The sequence below is a fragment of the Meleagris gallopavo genome, chromosome 1, assembly GCF_905368555.1.
Source record: "Meleagris gallopavo chromosome 1, MGAL_WU_HG_1.1, whole genome shotgun sequence".
NCBI lineage: Eukaryota > Metazoa > Chordata > Aves > Galliformes > Phasianidae > Meleagris > Meleagris gallopavo.
In genome coordinates this window covers 56,761,113-56,777,581 of record NC_139404.1, presented here as the reverse complement: position 1 = coordinate 56,777,581, position 16,469 = coordinate 56,761,113, and the positions used below count along the sequence as shown (strand labels likewise).

The window sequence follows — 16,469 nt, the reverse complement described above, 5'->3', positions numbered from 1 at the left end:
AAAAAAAAGGCTGCAACCTCCAAAAGGATGAGAGTAGAGGGAGGGAGTGGGATGCAGAACTTCAGGGAGAAAGCAAAGCCCTTCTTCTCCCACCTCCTTTGTGCAGGCACAGAATCAAAGCTGCTGAGATGGAGGGCTGGGAGTGATGCTCTCGTGGTGGAACTGGGCCAGCTCAGAGCTGCCGTTGTGCAGTGCTGTGTGAGGTGAGGGGTAGCAAAGGCAGTCCTTGTGTTAAAACCACTGCAGTAGAGCTGCAGGGTGAAGAGCTCTTTTATGTCTCCCTGTGTATCCCTGTGCTACTTTAACTTTCTAGCCCCAAACCTGAGCAAGTGTCTGAGAATGGAACTGGATGGTCTTTAAAGTCCCTTCTGACCCAAGCTATTGTACATCGTATGAATCTGTGACTGCAGCTCTGTACTGGGCCATCCACTGCCACGCTCCCTGGATGGTTGTGCCGCCAGAGTCCTCAGACCAGAGCTCAAATGGTGTTTGCTTTTCCCACATCTACTCAAAGTGGTGAAGGCCAACACCGTCTAATGCTACTGTGGGGTACTTCTGTGCTGTGGGATGAAATGAGGGTCACATGTATGGATAGCAGGAAAAAATTCTAGGAAGGAGCGGTGCTGCAGTGGCACAGGCTGCCCAGGGAGGTGGTGCAGTCGCTGTCCTGAAGGTGTTCCAGAACCACATGGATGTGGCACTGAGGGACGTGGGCAGTGGGCAGGGTAGGGATGGGCTGATGGTTGGATTGGGCGATCTCCAACTTTAATAATTCTATGGTTCTATGAAGCAGCTGCTTCCTGCGGTGCTGGAGACATCTTGCCTAGGGTTACCCAAGGTGAGGGAGTGGACTGAGGCCAGCGGAGGACCCAACCCATAAAAGCCAATGCTGGAAGAGCATTCCTTATTGTACTTAAGGAGTACAATTTAAGCAGAGGGCCAGTATGAGGTCAGTGAGAAAAAGGCTTTATCTCCTGGTGAGCTATTTGGTATGTAGAAATTAAGCCCTAGCATACTCCAGCTAACCGGTATCACAGGGCTTAAGCTGGTGTCCCCTCGAGCATCAGCATTCCTGGATCCCATTTTTGTAAAGAGAGAATCTAATATTAATGTGATTGCATTGCATAGTTGCACTCAAGTGCTATCATTATTATCAAATGCCATCAGCCTTTGTCTAATTTCCACCCACTACTGGCAGATGTAACTCTCCTCTCGGAAAACAAAGGGACAGCCAGCTTCGGTGGGAGCCGAGTGCTGTTTTCAACCTTCTCTATTGTGCCACGCTTGGGAAAACCAAGAGATCCCATCGCTCCTAACCACAGCAAAGCAAACAAGCTATACCTGCTTTTTCTACAGAAAATATTTATTTGAAAGAAATGAAAAGCATAACATACTTAGCTACATACATACATGTTTAGGCTACAAAGGCAGGTAATCTGTAATCTTGTAGAACCAAGCCGACAATTTAAAAGGTAAAGGCAGCAACTTCTTCATACCCAATGGACATGGTTGCAGGTGAACAATCAGGTGGGAATGCAGCCAGGTGACAGCGTTTGTACAAAAATGGAGAGGCCATCGAGCACACATAAACAGAATGAAGCAGGCTTTTAGCAAAAGCATGGAGATTTCTGTGGCCAGGAAAGGCTACAATGCAGTTTACCAAGGAATTTGAGAGATGCTTCTGCACGAATATCACTGTTCTTTTTATCTAAAATAGTTTTGTTTAAGTGCACAAACTCATACAGTATCCACATGTACAGAGGGAAAGGAAATGATCAGCTGAAACTCTTTCGAGGTGTCACAGGCAGAATGACTCAGAGTCACAGGGTTTTGTTTCTCATGGCCCCAGGCAATGAGTTTGGCCTCTGTTTCTCTCCAAATGGTAATATCAGGTAATTTACCCTTCAGAAGGCCCAGCAAAACCTCACTGGGGCTGCGATGTGCTCATGCCATGGCACAGCCCTTGCAGAGGCCATGGTGCTACAGGCGGTGGTACGCCAGGTCCTCCACGTGTCCCCCCGCCTCTCCATCCTCCCTTTTTTTAAGGCCATGTTTAAAGGCAAATGTATAACATTAAGAAGAAAGCATCTGAAAACATAATTCTGCACTACAAAATTGATATCTGAAGACTAGATACAGTAATGTGGCACACACACAAAAGGACACAGTTTAACAGCTCTCAGCTGACATTTGCTAATAGGACAGAAATCATACAGCGATCCACATGACAGATTAGACTTACAGTGTGGAATGTGGGCGGTCAGAGAGAAGCACCTGGGCTTTCTGCTGCACCAAGAGGAATGTGCCTGGGGTGCTCAGATAGATGCCTTTATAGAAGGACACTTACTACATTAAGAAAATAACTCTGCATTTGCGTTAGTTTTTTTTTAATTGCTCACCATGCACACGTGCACAGACACTCAAGCACTCATTCTTGCTGAGGGGGCACATGAAGAAAGCAAGATGCTATTACTTCAGCACCAGCGAATTGGAATTGTCAGTCAATTACAAACGGTGTTCTGTGTAAAAAAGAAATCGACCACTGCCTCTGCTTCCCTCCTCTCCACTCCCTTAATTACAGGCTGTTGAAGTGCAGAAGGATTTTTGCCTACAGGTTGGGAGGGAAGGTGGCATACACAGTATAGGTCAGGTATGCATTCATTCTACACCTCACTGAAGAGCAAGGGGAAATGTAAAGAGAAATCAAGGTGGGAATTAATGGAAAAGACTATCATTGCTGATTTAAGAAATCAGGAACTAGTTTCTCTAGGAAGTCCAGCTTTCCCATGTTTTGTTCTTACATATACAGTTCTAGCTCTTGGGGAAAAGTACAGAGATGGCTTTAGGATAGAGCAGAGATCACCAGTAATAACTTACAGTAATACCCAAACTATTTCTGCATCACAAATGAGTTTTTTTCCAAGATGCACTCCTTTCTATATACAAAGTCAGCTTAGGCCTGACATAATAATCACAAAAACAGATGGCAATTCCCCTCTAAATCCTGCAGTCTCCAATGGACGTTGATCTTAGCAATGCAGTGTTAACTGGGATCACAACCTTGATGCCCAGTGTTGATTTGTAGACTGTAAGAAAAGTATACTCTCCTGGCCCACTGGCTGAATTCTAACCTCTTATTTATAAAGTCTTTAGCACATGAGCCAGTTCAGGCACCTCTACAACCCCCAAAGCTGCTTACTCTCAACACTACAGTGCAAAGCAGCAGCACCATAGCACAATGCTACTTGTATAGCTACTATCGCTTTCGTAGTTAAAAGTACTGACCTACTACTTCACCTTCAAAATACAAAATGTTCCCTTTCTAATTAGTGACTTGAGAAAGAAATATTTTAGTCAGCCAAGTATAAAAATACTCCATATGCTTCTGTTCTTAGTTGCATGGGTTTTGTACAATGGCCTCTTGGCATTAGTTAGAATCTAGAGCCCAAATACTCAGAGGAAATCCCTCCCAACATAGTAATTAGTATCATTCATTTACTTGACCCACATTCTAAATGCACCAGACAGAACCCACTGCTGATGCTTTGGGGGATGGGGGTAGAGGTGGGAAATTCAGCAGGGAGAAAAAGAGAAGGAAAGTTTTTGGATTCTTTCTCAGCTCTACATTAAAGAAATCAAGAATAAGCTCGCACTGGGATACAGTGTTATACAGAGGGCTATGGAAGAGGTCTCCTGCTATCATGGATCAACCTGCAGTGCCTGGGAGCAATGAGTGAGGAGCTGTGCTGCCATCAGCCAGGAGCTGGCCTCAGAACCTCAATCTAATCCAATATTAGTCCGTGCTGCTGGAGAACGCTGAATGGTGAGGAGGAAATAAAGGAAACGCAGCAAAGAACTATAAATAGCCTGGCAAATCAAACAACAAAACAAAAAACCCAACACCAACATTATCTACACACAGGTAACAAGGTTAGAACTGTCACGTGCCCTGTGCTTAATACTTCTTAAATATATTTATATATGTATATAATAATGCCCTAATTCCTTCATAGCTTATCTCCCTAGAAGCAAAGAACTGACAGATCTAGGCATGCTTTAACGCTATGGGCCAAAAGTGAAGTTTACTAGCACATAACCATGATGTCAAACAGCACAAAGTTGCAGTTGAAGACTGTAAGGATTGCTTAAGTCCTCTAATGGAAGTGGATATCAGGTAGCACAAGGCCTCTGCCTGCCCTGTGGGTACACACCCGTCATCCCATGTCACTGACCACTGCAAAAGGCATACTGTTACACTGTTATACTGTTACACTACAGACTCAACTAATATGGCTGAGATCATTATAAACACTGGCATCCTCCCTCCCTGAACACCCCTTACAGCTCCCTACCAACGTCCCTAGCACATACACCTTCCTCTGCAACATTTCCCCTTGGATCTCAGTGGGCCTGCCCTTGGTCTCCTCTGCCCCCTGCTAGGGCATGGCCATCGCTCACCCCAGGGGCAGCAGGTCCTTGTCACATATCAGCCCATGGGAGGGTGATGATGGGAGATACTTGGCTCCTATTGTCTCAAAGAGAAATCTGTTCAATTAAGGCTGCTAAAGAAAAACGGTCACAAACATACCAAAGTAAAGGATTTCCTTATTATAAAGAAATAGTATTTAATAATAAAATCCACAAACTATGTTTGTGCTAGCTCAAGAGATTCCCAAGAGTACTTAATAATTATTTAAAGGATGAGACAGGTGAAGATTGTAGAAGCATATTATTCAGCAGTTAAAATCAATGTTGTCAGACTGGTTCAGATGAATTAGTTCAGCATGGCCTGACCCTGAATATGACCAATTTAAAATGTTTCAGATGAAAACATGATTATCTCCTGTTAAGATTTGAATGGATAGGTCCAAATTAAGCAAGTAAGAAGGCAAAGCATCAATAGGGATTACTGAAGGAGGTCTCAGAGAAGGAGGTTACTTGCGTATTGAAAATTGTTTCTTTCAAGTACTGGGAAAAAATTCAATTTTTACTTCAATACAATGAAGTCAGCAGTATCTGCAATGGGAGGTGATCCATTTAGCTGCCAGTGGACACAAGCTCAGGCAGCTTGGCCTTCTGTTTACACACAGCGCAAACTGCAACCCAATTAAAAGCAATGCTGTGCTTGACAGTTTGATGCCCCCTTTGCAGAAGCCTTAAGTATTCAGTTTCACTCAGAGGTGGCAAACCGTGGGTGCTCTGAAACCAAAACACCACTTACGGAACATTCTAAGCTATGACCTTGCCCACTTATGTGGGTCTGCCATATCATAGCGAAATGGTCAGTCCCAGCTTTCTCCTGACACTCCTGTGAGGCTGCTGAAACACCGGCACAGGATGCCCAGTGATGATGTGAATGCTCCCTCCGACCTCTGAGACAACATAGCTGTCCTGCTTAGATTTATGCTATTTCAAGGAGCACTGTTTAAAATAATGTAGGCTAACTGGAAGCATTCAAGGCCAGGCTGGATGAGGCTTTGAGTAACCTAGTCTAAAGGGAGGTGTCCCTGCCTATAGCAGGGAGGTTGGAACTACGTGATCTTCAAGGTCCCTTCCAACCCAAACCATTCTATGATTCTGTGACTCTTTGCTGACCTCATGTGGCTGAAATATGCAGCCATCCCTTGTGATGCCACCAGTGACACCAACTAGTAGTGTTTGCTATTTAGGTGAAGCCTTGTATCATTGCTTCGAAAAAACATCCAAAAGCCATTGTGGGATACCGGAATGATGTGGAGGACTGAACAGGATCGTTGTGAAGGGAAAGAAGCTCTAAAGGTTCACTGATCCATGCCAAGAAGGGAATTCTTGCAAAATGGTCTACAATGGCATTTTTCTCTCATTTCTACCAAAGGCAAATTAGTAAAAAGGCACTTGCATAGATGAATAGGACATAAAGTAAAAAGTACATCTGTACACCAACACTCACTATCAGCTCATAGAGTCAGGCATACATTTCACTCTGGTGAAATACCTTCTTAAAATGGCACCTAAGCCCACTGTTGTCCACCAAATTCTTTCCATTTCATTTATTGAGCTTTGAGTTAGGCCTAAGAGCAGATAGCAAATAGGACACTAAAGAAAGTCTAAAGAGAATGAAGAACAAGAAAGGAGCAGGTGTGGCTACAATAAAATACAAATCCAATATTTTACAAAATAGAATACTTGCAGGAAATATCTACTGTACATAGTAAAAAAATTACTTGTAAGGCTAAGTTAGTTAGTTTTTCCCTTATTTATCACGAGGGGAAAAAAAAAAAAAAGAGCTATAAAATTGTTGTTTCTCTTTTTAAATTGACTTATGTTAAACTGTAAAATAGCTATGCTAGTCTGCTGAACTAAGGTTTTCACATTAAATTCATCCTCAATGAAGTCTGAGTGCCATTCTGTAGCAATAAGAGCAATCCCAAATCATGCTCAAATCATGGGCTAGAACTGGCTATGCCAATCCAAGGACAAATTCCAATAAGCACAACTCATGCAAAGGCATGAGAAAGGCAATAGAAGGACAAGTCTTAGGCAACAGCTACATGGGAGAAGAAGGAAACACAGCAAAGTAAAAAGTGGACTGGACTAGGATCAGATTTGAATATCTTAGTTTTTCCACTACACTTTGGGGCAGTTACTTCACCTCTCTATGTGCCTGCCTCATTCCTTTTTTGCCTTGTCTGCTGCCTACATACCAACTCTTCAGGTCAGAGACTGCCTTGCTGTATGTTAATACAGCATCTAACCACCTCCAGGCCTGAACTGTATGCATCTTATTTGGCTAAACAGTTGATCTAAGATCTCATCTCTGGAAAAGGACACATGAAGAAGAGGAGGCCTATGACTATTTTAAGGCAATTCAAGCTTAGAGGGAGGGAATGGGATGCTCTGTGATGTGTTTATGTCCAATTTCAGAGCTTGCCAAGATGACTTGCAGGGTTAGGGGAGGTTAATCCAATATAAGTCCTTGAACAAAATCTTGCAAAGCTAATAAATACTATTTACAACAGTAACAGGAAAATGGCAAAAAAAAAAAAAAAAAAAAAAAAAAAAAAAAAAACGGAAAACACAACAAGACTTGGTCTACATGAGAAATTCCATCAATGCAACTAGAAGCCAATAAATAAAATCTATATGGTCCTCTCAGGAGGCACTTCTGGTTTAAGACTTAACATTGATTTAGTTTATTGGGAAGGAATTGGTCTGAACTAAGCAGATTAGCCTCCAGCAGACTAAGGAACATCCACCCAAAACACTGCCTGAAATTAACAAAACCTGCTTTCTAAACAGAATCAGTTAAATTATTCCATTTGTCCCAGACAGTGAGACAAGACAGTGATGGATCTTTGCTTGAATTCCATAAGGGTAGAAGCAGTAGGGATACCTACCACGTTTGCTTCCAGTGCAAACAGAAACCTGTTCCACTAAATGACACAGGGGCTGGTGAGGAGAAGAGAGAAAGATGTAGGGGAGGATGATTCAGCACTGTCACTGTCCATACCTCTCCTGCCTGTGCTGTTAACAAAATATTATTGGGGCCCATTCTTGTGCTTTCAAAGGCTGATGAAGCATATGCTTCTCATTCCTCCCAAAAAGGCTCAAGTGCTACAGACCAGTGAGCATAGAACCGTGACTAAAGTTGAGCAGCATCACACTGCCTCTCCTATTTCTCTTAGTTACCTTCTCCCAAGAAACCCATCAACCATTTGCTCCCACCAGTTTTGCATATTCCACTCTTCTACCCAATGACTTTATGCACAGATGATGATGTATACATGCAAGCACTGACACACGATCAATCATCAGCACACTGCTGGTATCATCTGCAATCATAATTCAACCCTGCCCTTGTTTTACCAGACAGGAAAGAAATAAAAGCAAATATAGAGATTGTGAGAAGTAAGGAAGGGAGTCACAAGACAAGAGATTCCATCTGCAGTCACAGTCTCACCAGTCAATGCAGAATTTGGTCAACTCCCTCTTTTGTGCTTTGGTTCACTAAGGATGACAAGTAAGGGGGACTTTGGTTGAAAATATCTGGGAAAGAGGGAAGTCAAGAAAAAAGGCCTTTTTATTTTTAAGAGGTGGCATTGACTCTTCTATCTATTTCAATTATCTTCAGTGTTTCATTTCCTTCAATTTCAGAGTTGACTCTGTAGAGAGAAAAAAAGCAACAACAAAGGTTAACACTAACAGTCATACTTAAAAGTGCACATCCTGCTCAAATTGGCTAATGCAAAAAAAGGCACTCAGCATTTTAACAGGCACTTGTCAGTTGGAGTATGATAACACACTGAATTAGTCATCTCTTTGGCCCTAGTATAACTCTGATACAAGTGTTCAGAAGGCATTCTTGCGATGACATCACTCAATTTAGACCTCTGAAAAGCATTCCTCTAGACTCAATCCAAATGTTTGGTGTATTTGCTACTGCTTGTTAGCAGAGACCAAGACCTGAGACAACAGAACAGTGTCAGGACAAGTAAAGGTACAGTGGAATAAAAACCACACTCATATATTTAAAATCTTTCTTTGCAGAGGACCCAAATATAAATTCATGTTAAAAAAAAAAAGTAAATTATGAAAGAATTCCATGTTAAGTAGTTCAGATAACCTGACAAGTTTTTTTTCTAAGTCAAGTACTGCTAACTTTCCACAGCATGCATTAGTAAGATTGCTGCTGTGGGAAGTTTAAGCTCTTCACACCCTAACTTCTTACAAAGCCCCATGAGTCACAGCCTCACACTTCCACCCAAATGGCAAAAGCTTACTCCTTTAGGGGACATGCACATAAGTGCTTAAAGAAGTGGAGGAGGCAAAACTAACAGGCTTATAGGGGCTAGCACTGAGTTCAGTAGCTTTGTCACTAGAGTATTATTGCAACCACTTCTCCAAAAGAGGGTGACAGTATCTTTGCCTATAAGCCCCTCAGACAGAGGCCAAACTGTTACTTCAAGTTGCACAGTGCCCAGAATAGCACAATCTCACTGCTGGCCTCCATGTCAGAGACTTCAAACACCTGTCTCACTCACAAGCAGTCCACCACGCACTCACCTGTGCTGCTGTAGGCCCAGCAGCACCGATTTCTCTAGCCGTGTCTCGTTGGCTATTGTGAACTCCATGATATCATCCCGCTGCATCACCGGCACAGCTTCCAGAGCTAGCGCCGCATACTTGGTGGCGTCTGCATGCCTGTCGTTTCGATCTGCAGATGAGATTGGGCTTGACGACTCCTCCAGTTGGTGAGGCTCTTCATAAATTAGCAGACTCCGTGACCTCACTGGATGCAAAGACAGAAGGCAAAACTGAGATGAGAAACAGGCAGGTCAAAGAGTGCAGCCCTGGTCATCTCAGGAAATGGAAATCATCAGAGCAGAACTAGAGCTGCAAAGGTTTTTTCATCACGAGTAATTGGTGGTTTGATAGCTGTGGGAAGACACTGCAGCAACGGTCCACGTAGGGATCAAAAAAGTTCTGAACTCTTCAGAGAACAAGAGCAAAACGAGGTAATCACTTTAATAATATAGGTTTAATGCTACCACTTCTTAACTGCTATGTACTACTAAGCCTCCCATTCAGTCTTTAGACACTCAGATAACACTGGCAAAAGAAATAGCAGCTGATAGTTGCACTTACTGACAGTATGAATATGTGGTAAAGAGCAGAAGTCAAGCTCTCCTGCTACCTTTTACAGACTACTTCTTCAGTTCCTCAAATAGAAACAGAAAGGCTTTAAACTGAAATACAAAGCAGATTGGTGGGGAAAGGCTTTGCTAATCTTTATTAAGTCCGCTGCCATCAGTATAACTTGCCAAGATATTGTCTGAAAACCACAAGTATATCAAGGTACGGCCATCTAAGTAGCAGAAGAGCAAGAGGTGCTTGGGGAGGGCTTTGGGGATGGAGGTGAAAACCAAGTGCTGAAAAGCAACCAAGCAAGAAGCAAGACACTGGTGGTGGTCACTTACCAATGGAGTCTGTGTAAGACTCTGGTGAGGAATGCTGCCTGGGCAACACCATCTTTGTTGCAGAAGGATATGGTCCATAGCTCTGAGAGAAGCTGCCAAAAACAACTGCAAAGCACAGCACCACCATCTGGCATGGGGAAAAGGAGAAAGAGGTTAGGTAATTGTGAAGGTTGGAAAAGACCACTAGGATCATCTTGTCCAACTGTCAGCCCATCCCCACCATGCCTGCTAATCCTGGTCCCCCAGTGCCACATCTGCATCAAAACAAAAAAGTGACACAAAGCAGATCTGATATGTTATCAAAACAAGTGACTTGAGGCTATTTCTGTCACTACCTACAGCACTTCTTAGCAAAGGCACAGACACAAGAACAAATTTGGCGCTTTAATGCTGGAGTTTGTTTTCAGTGTCTGACATCGTTTTGGCCTCCTGCCTTATTTCTTCCCAAAGCTGAAAAGCAGACACAACTGGCATGTGTGTTTTACAGATACTGTTGGGAATTTCCAAGGTTATTTCTGCTGCTGGCCCTAGTCTTGCCTAAAATTGACAGAGAGGCTGGCAGCCGATGAGAACAGCAAAGGCCTTGAATATAATTTCCATCAATTTATATCACTAGCATAAAGGGAACTTGTTGGCTGGGTGTAAGGAAGGAAGAGCTTCATTCTAACCCTTTTCTTATCCTGACAGACATTACTGAAATAGAACAGACACAGATTTACAGCCTTAGTCATATTTTTATTCAGATTTAAAAGTTTATTTTTACTGGTATCTAAAATCTGAAAATCAAAGGGCACCCTCATTTTCATTTTACAGCAGTAGACACCATTTCTAACATAAAAAAAAATGTAGGAAATAATAAAACAGGTCACCCAGAGGAGCAGAGCTGCTTCCATCAGCACTGCAGCAGCCCAGCAAAAACACAGGCATGATCTCCAAGAGAATGTAATGCCTTCCCTTCATCAGTCAGAAGTTTCACCTCCCTTAGAATGAAGTGTTAAACTATCAAGATAAATTTCCCAACCTGAGAATTTGTAAGTGAGAGGCTTAGCAGAACAGGGGCTGTGGTTTTGAACAGTGGAAAGTGAACCTCACTTCTCTACAATCCTCAGCTTTAGAGAGTACTCACCATAAGACAGGTCCCTGTCTGTGTGCTAGCTGCCTTACATGAACGGGACACCTTCCCAGCAACCATGGCCTGGAGTCTCTGCAGCTGCTGCAGAAGTGTTCTGGAAAGCAAAGACAACAGATGTGAGCCTCAGATGTCCTGATCTACTTGTTTTTGCTTCAAATTCAACAATAATACATTTAGCAGTTACAGTAAGATACAGATGACTGAAGTCCTCCATCTGAAATTAGAAGTAAGGAATGAGTCTAATTTTTACAAAATTCTTGCATGGATTAACAATGGATCTTTCATAAAGATCTTTTGCCTTTCCCTCAGCTGACATCCCCGAACAATGACTTCTTTACCTTATTCAGACAGCTCTTGTAAATAAAAAACTATTTTCAGACCTTCTCTAGGAAATTCTAGTAGATGTGTTAACAACAGGAATTGCTCTATGTGCAAGTGAGTGACTGCTTATACAGCCTGGTTCTGTATCATGAATTGAGCAGGAGTTTCACAGTTACTTGAAACGGTGCAAAAGCAAGCTTGTAATTGCTGGTGGTAGAAGTACCCTTCTACACCCTTTTTCTGAAAACTCACTGTACAATGAATTGGACCTTTTTTAAAGAAAGGGATATAAAGCACAGACTTAATTTCCCATAAATTCATTTGCTAAATAAAGTACTTCACTGCTATTTGCTAAATCCTCCAGGAGTTTACAAAACCACGGTGGCTTGAAGCAGCTACTCTGACCGTGCCTTTCAGAGGTAACAACCACAATAGTAATTCTCTTCTGGTTCGAGTCAACTGTCGTGGACCAGGAGGGTATTCTTCTGCCTCAATTGCTGATTTTCTTTTGCTATACCATCATCAATGGCTACAGTCAGGATATTATCATTTAATTGGGAAATGATCCCAAAGAATAATCGGCATTGGGTTTTCACAGGTTTCCATTTTACTTTCATTTGAGCTTTCTGACAGAGAAGGAATAACCCAAACACCTGCCCTTATTACAGTCAAATATCATGCAATGTTACATCAAGACGTTGACTTTGCTGTTTCCAATTCTACTTTTTGCTTCTTACATAAGCCTCACAGTTTCTGAGGGTAACCCCCCATAAAACTCCAGGCAACAATTTTGGAGACCATGACGTCAAATACGAGAACAAGAGGCAAGGTTAGGATGTCAGAGAAAATAGAAGGAATATTTTAAGATCAAACTTGCTAAAAGCTAATTGTAGGACAGACCCAGAGGTGCCTTTATGGCTCAGTATACACTTGTCTTCCTATTATTACAGACTTTTTTTAATCATCAATGATCATTGCTAATTAGAGTTTAATGCATTCAAGGACTTCGGGATTGCATTCTGAAATGAGCACAAGGCATGCTCAGAGCACAGATCTAGGCCAGCAGATCCTTTCCAGTTAAGGAAGGATGTATTGCATGCTCTTGAGAACCCAGTTTATTCTGCAGCTCAGTATTAAAAAGAAGAAATTGATGTGTCTAACTGAGTCCTTCATTCACTGTTATAGACCACAGACAAATGAAGAGATGAAAACAACATCCATCATGGCAATGAGACCATTCTAACACCCTTCTCTTTGATAACATCTCTTGGAAGTCTCTCCCTCCTACCCACTTCATTGCTCAGGGATCACACAGATTTACATAAGAGGATATCTCATTTTATGGCACAGTACACACTACATACAGTATTCCCACCATATGCCACGTTACATAGCAATGCTAGCCCTGTCATTTCTGTGCTATTATGGAAGACTAAATCCCCCCCAACCCATTACAGGCTTGATCAGTGCTGAGCCAGTAGTGTGCCCAGGTAGCCAAGAAGGCCAATGGCATCCTGGCTTGCATCAGGAACGATGTTGCCAGCAGGAACAGGGAAGTGATTGTCCCCGTGTACTCAGCGCTGGTGAGGCCGCACCTCGAGTACTGCGTCCAGTTTTGGGCCTCTCACTGCGAGAAAGACACTGAGGCCCTGGAGCAGGTTCAAAGAAGGGCAACAAGGCTGGTGAGGGGTGTGGAGCACAGGCCTTATGAGGAGCAGCTGAAGGAGCTGGGAATGTTCAGGAGAAGAGGAGGCTCAGGAGAGACCTTATTGCTCTCTATAACTACCTGAAGGGAGGTTGTAGTGAGCTGGGGGTCGGCCTCTTCTCTCGTGTAACTGGTGACAAAACTAGAGGGAATGGCTTCAAGCTGTGCCAGGGGAGATTTAGGCTGGACATTCAGAAATACTACTTCTCTGAAAAAGTGGTCAGGCAGTGGAATGGGCTGCCCAGGGAAGTGGTGGAGTCACTGACCCTAGAGGTGTTCAAGGAACGTCTGGATGTTGTGCAGAGGAACATGGTTTAGTGAGAACTATGGTGATAGGTGGATGGTTGGACTGGATGATCTTGTAAGTCTTTTCCAACTTTAGTGTTTCTGTGATTCTGTGATCATTGGGTTTGACAGAGAAGAGCTGTGTGGCATGAGAAGGAAGCAGCTCCTTCCTTGGCTTGGGGGCTGCAAACTTGAAATGTTGATCACTCTTGCCACTTTTTGTGGAGGCATAAGGGAGAAAACAGCTAATGGCTGGTGAGAATATCAATAGAGAGAACACGTAATTTTGCTCATCTCTGCTATTTTGAGTCCCATTAAAAAATCCTGTTGGGAAGAGTGGGCCTGGAGCACTGATTCCAAAGTGTTCACTTTGAAAAATATAAATCTGCAGATAGTCATAGAAGATACATCTCTCATCTTTCTGACCAACTACATTCACATAAAATGTCTTTCTCTCCCAAGTCGCTTGAACAGAGCTTCTGTGATCTTCTCAGAAGACACAGGCTCAGTGATTGGAGATGACAGGCTACAGGGACATTTTTCAAATTAGGAGCAAGAGCTGATATGAGAGCAAGAAGCAAGCTTATTTGCTCAGATATTTATTATATGATGGCAGTTTACACTACCATCATCAAAATGGGAGCATTCTTTTTCCATATGAAGAGGAAATTCTGAAGATTGAATTCCAAGGTGAAGAGATCTTTCCCACACACAAGCTGCCTTCATTGCTACTAGATGACTGCAGGAATGATCTGGACTAAGAAGAGAAGGCTAAGGAACAGTTCTCTGGAGCAGTTCTCTGCTCTGAAGAACAGTATCAGTAGAAAGTCCAAGATTGCTCTTATTGAAACATACTGACAGTGGCTAAATCCTAGCAAGAGAAAATGCAATCCCAAAGCAGCATACACATAAGGGGCTTTGTACCCACAGGGATTATTTTCACTACGTCTGACACATTTCCCAGTGATATTCAATTAGAGGGTCACCTCTGCAGGAGGTGTGAACGTGCTTTCACGCTTTTCCCTGCCAAGAGAAGCACCTCATAGGAAAGCTGTAAAGTAACTGAAGACTCCTGCTTTCTTTTCCAGCACTCCCAGCAAATCCACTCTGCCCATGATGTCTTATTTTCACGTGTGCATTCACAAAATTCTCTTCAGAAGGTCACTTTTCACTACCAGAGTAAGGAACAAGTCAAGGCTTCCCCTTTGCTTCCAGCGATGTTTTCAGTCAGCGGAGGAAATTTGTCACCACAGGACCTTGTCACCTGGGAGGCTTCCTCAATATAGTATTCCTCAAAACAGTATTTTGAGGAACAAAACTTAACTTTGATTTTAAAAGGAGAAAAAATGTTCTCTTTTATTCCAGCTTTACACATAGATTACTTCTCTGCCTGTCCTATAAAGGTAAGGTTTTCATTGAAAAATCACAGTACTCCAAAGCAAAACAAACAAATCCACTAATTTTCTCACTTGAATTAGAAACATGAAAACCCAGTATTTTTTTCATCAGACACTTCAGCATAAAAACATTGTCCTGATGCTTAAAAGACAAGGAGTTGCTCCAGGGCTGCCAACCTTGGTCAGCTGTTATGAAGGTGGTATGAAATGTAAGACGTCTCATCGTAACTTTAATCCAGATCCTTCTCTTCTTGAAGAAGACTTGTCAAAGTAGGTTTATCAGCCTCAAATGAAGGAACAGCCATGTAAACCAGTGAAGTCCGGTGGTTTTGGTGCTGGTAAACCCCCATGGGTCAGACTGATACACAATTCAGTTTGACAGGGAGTTACAACAATGGCTTAAGCAGGAGCAGGAGCACTGCAAAAACATCCCAATTGTATTTACAAAGCCACTGCCTTTGAGATACTTGTCAGAGTGGATATCTGCACAACTTACCAGTCATTACTTCACCAGAGCAACTCTAGCAGCTACCTGCATGCATTATTCATGTGTTTCAACAACATTTATACTCTCAATCACACACTAATTCCTATTTTTACCTATTTCTTCCTACCAAAAGAAAACTGGCCACCAATATATTTATAAATACAGATTTAATAGAAGTGAAAAACAAAGGTTCTTCTCACACATCACACACACAGTACCTGGTGTTTCAATACTGTCTTTAGCCCAAACAGCCATTGCTCCCAGCTAGACAACATTGGTGTCATGGAGCATAATCAAAGCCTAAACTAATGGCAGTTTCTGTGAAGTCCCAGTGTTACCAGATGAATGAATCAAGCCTTCTTGGCAAAGGAGACAAGTCAGTTCAAGTCTTGATGCCAGCTTTTTTTCACACCCTTCTAAGACAGCAGTGCCCCAAAGCCAATGAGATCTTGACTCACTTGTGGCTACAAGACATAACAAACACATATGTAATAATGTGTTCCTGTAGTTTTGAGAAAAATCCTTAGGAAGGAACTTGGATGGGTTTCTTGTAAGAGACTGAGTCACTTAAATTAGGAGAGGAAACATATGCTAGTGTTCTAATACTGAAGAAGCCAAAAATGTTGCAGACACCCACTCATTAATGAGAATTAAAAACTCCCTTGCATCTTGATCCCCAGACTCCTGCCTTCCTTTTAAGATATATGAAAGGCAAATAAGATACTTTTGGATGCAACTTTTTTGGACCACATTTGCACCTTTTACATCAAATCTTTTCAGATCCAGAATTTCAGGCTAAGGCAGTCTCTCAGAGAAGGTTCTTCTAAAATTTTTCATGCTACTCTTTTAGCAGAAGAAATTGCAGTGCTTCCATGGTTTGGAGCCAGACTTCAAAATGTAAGTAGGATTTCCCTGAAGTCCTAGGTATGTATCTGTGCAAAACTTGTTCTATATATAGAATAACAACATGCTCTGAAATACTGGTTGCAGATGCAGAAGGAAAACTCTGGTGTTTAATAGTTGTATATTTAGGTAATTGCCTGTCAGCTCCTCTCAGCTCCAGCCAGACTATAAAAACACAACACTGACTGCACATACATGCACATAAACTTCTAAGTGAGCAGCTACAGCCCAATTTTCCAACAACATTAAAAAAAGAAAACAACAGCACAACAATTTTGACTTC

At 42.4% G+C, this 16,469-nt stretch overlaps 1 protein-coding gene across 3 annotated transcripts in view; it reads right to left on the bottom strand.

The window, feature by feature from the left end:
- Window positions 1–1,345: 1,345 nt before the first annotated feature.
- Window positions 1,346–16,469, bottom strand: part of CREB3L2 (cAMP responsive element binding protein 3 like 2) — a 79,361-nt gene continuing 64,237 nt past the window's right edge. For all 3 annotated transcript variants that reach the window (XM_085229043.1, XM_085229029.1, XM_019615487.3), the window contains exons 9-12: window positions 11,083–11,182; window positions 9,957–10,083; window positions 9,043–9,268; window positions 1,346–8,141 (exon numbers count right to left, since the gene is read on the bottom strand). In XM_085229043.1, coding sequence (XP_085085169.1) covers window positions 8,066–8,141; window positions 9,043–9,268; window positions 9,957–10,083; window positions 11,083–11,182 — 529 coding nt within the window. In that variant the 3' untranslated portion in view covers window positions 1,346–8,065. The remainder of the gene's footprint in view (window positions 8,142–9,042; window positions 9,269–9,956; window positions 10,084–11,082; window positions 11,183–16,469) is intronic.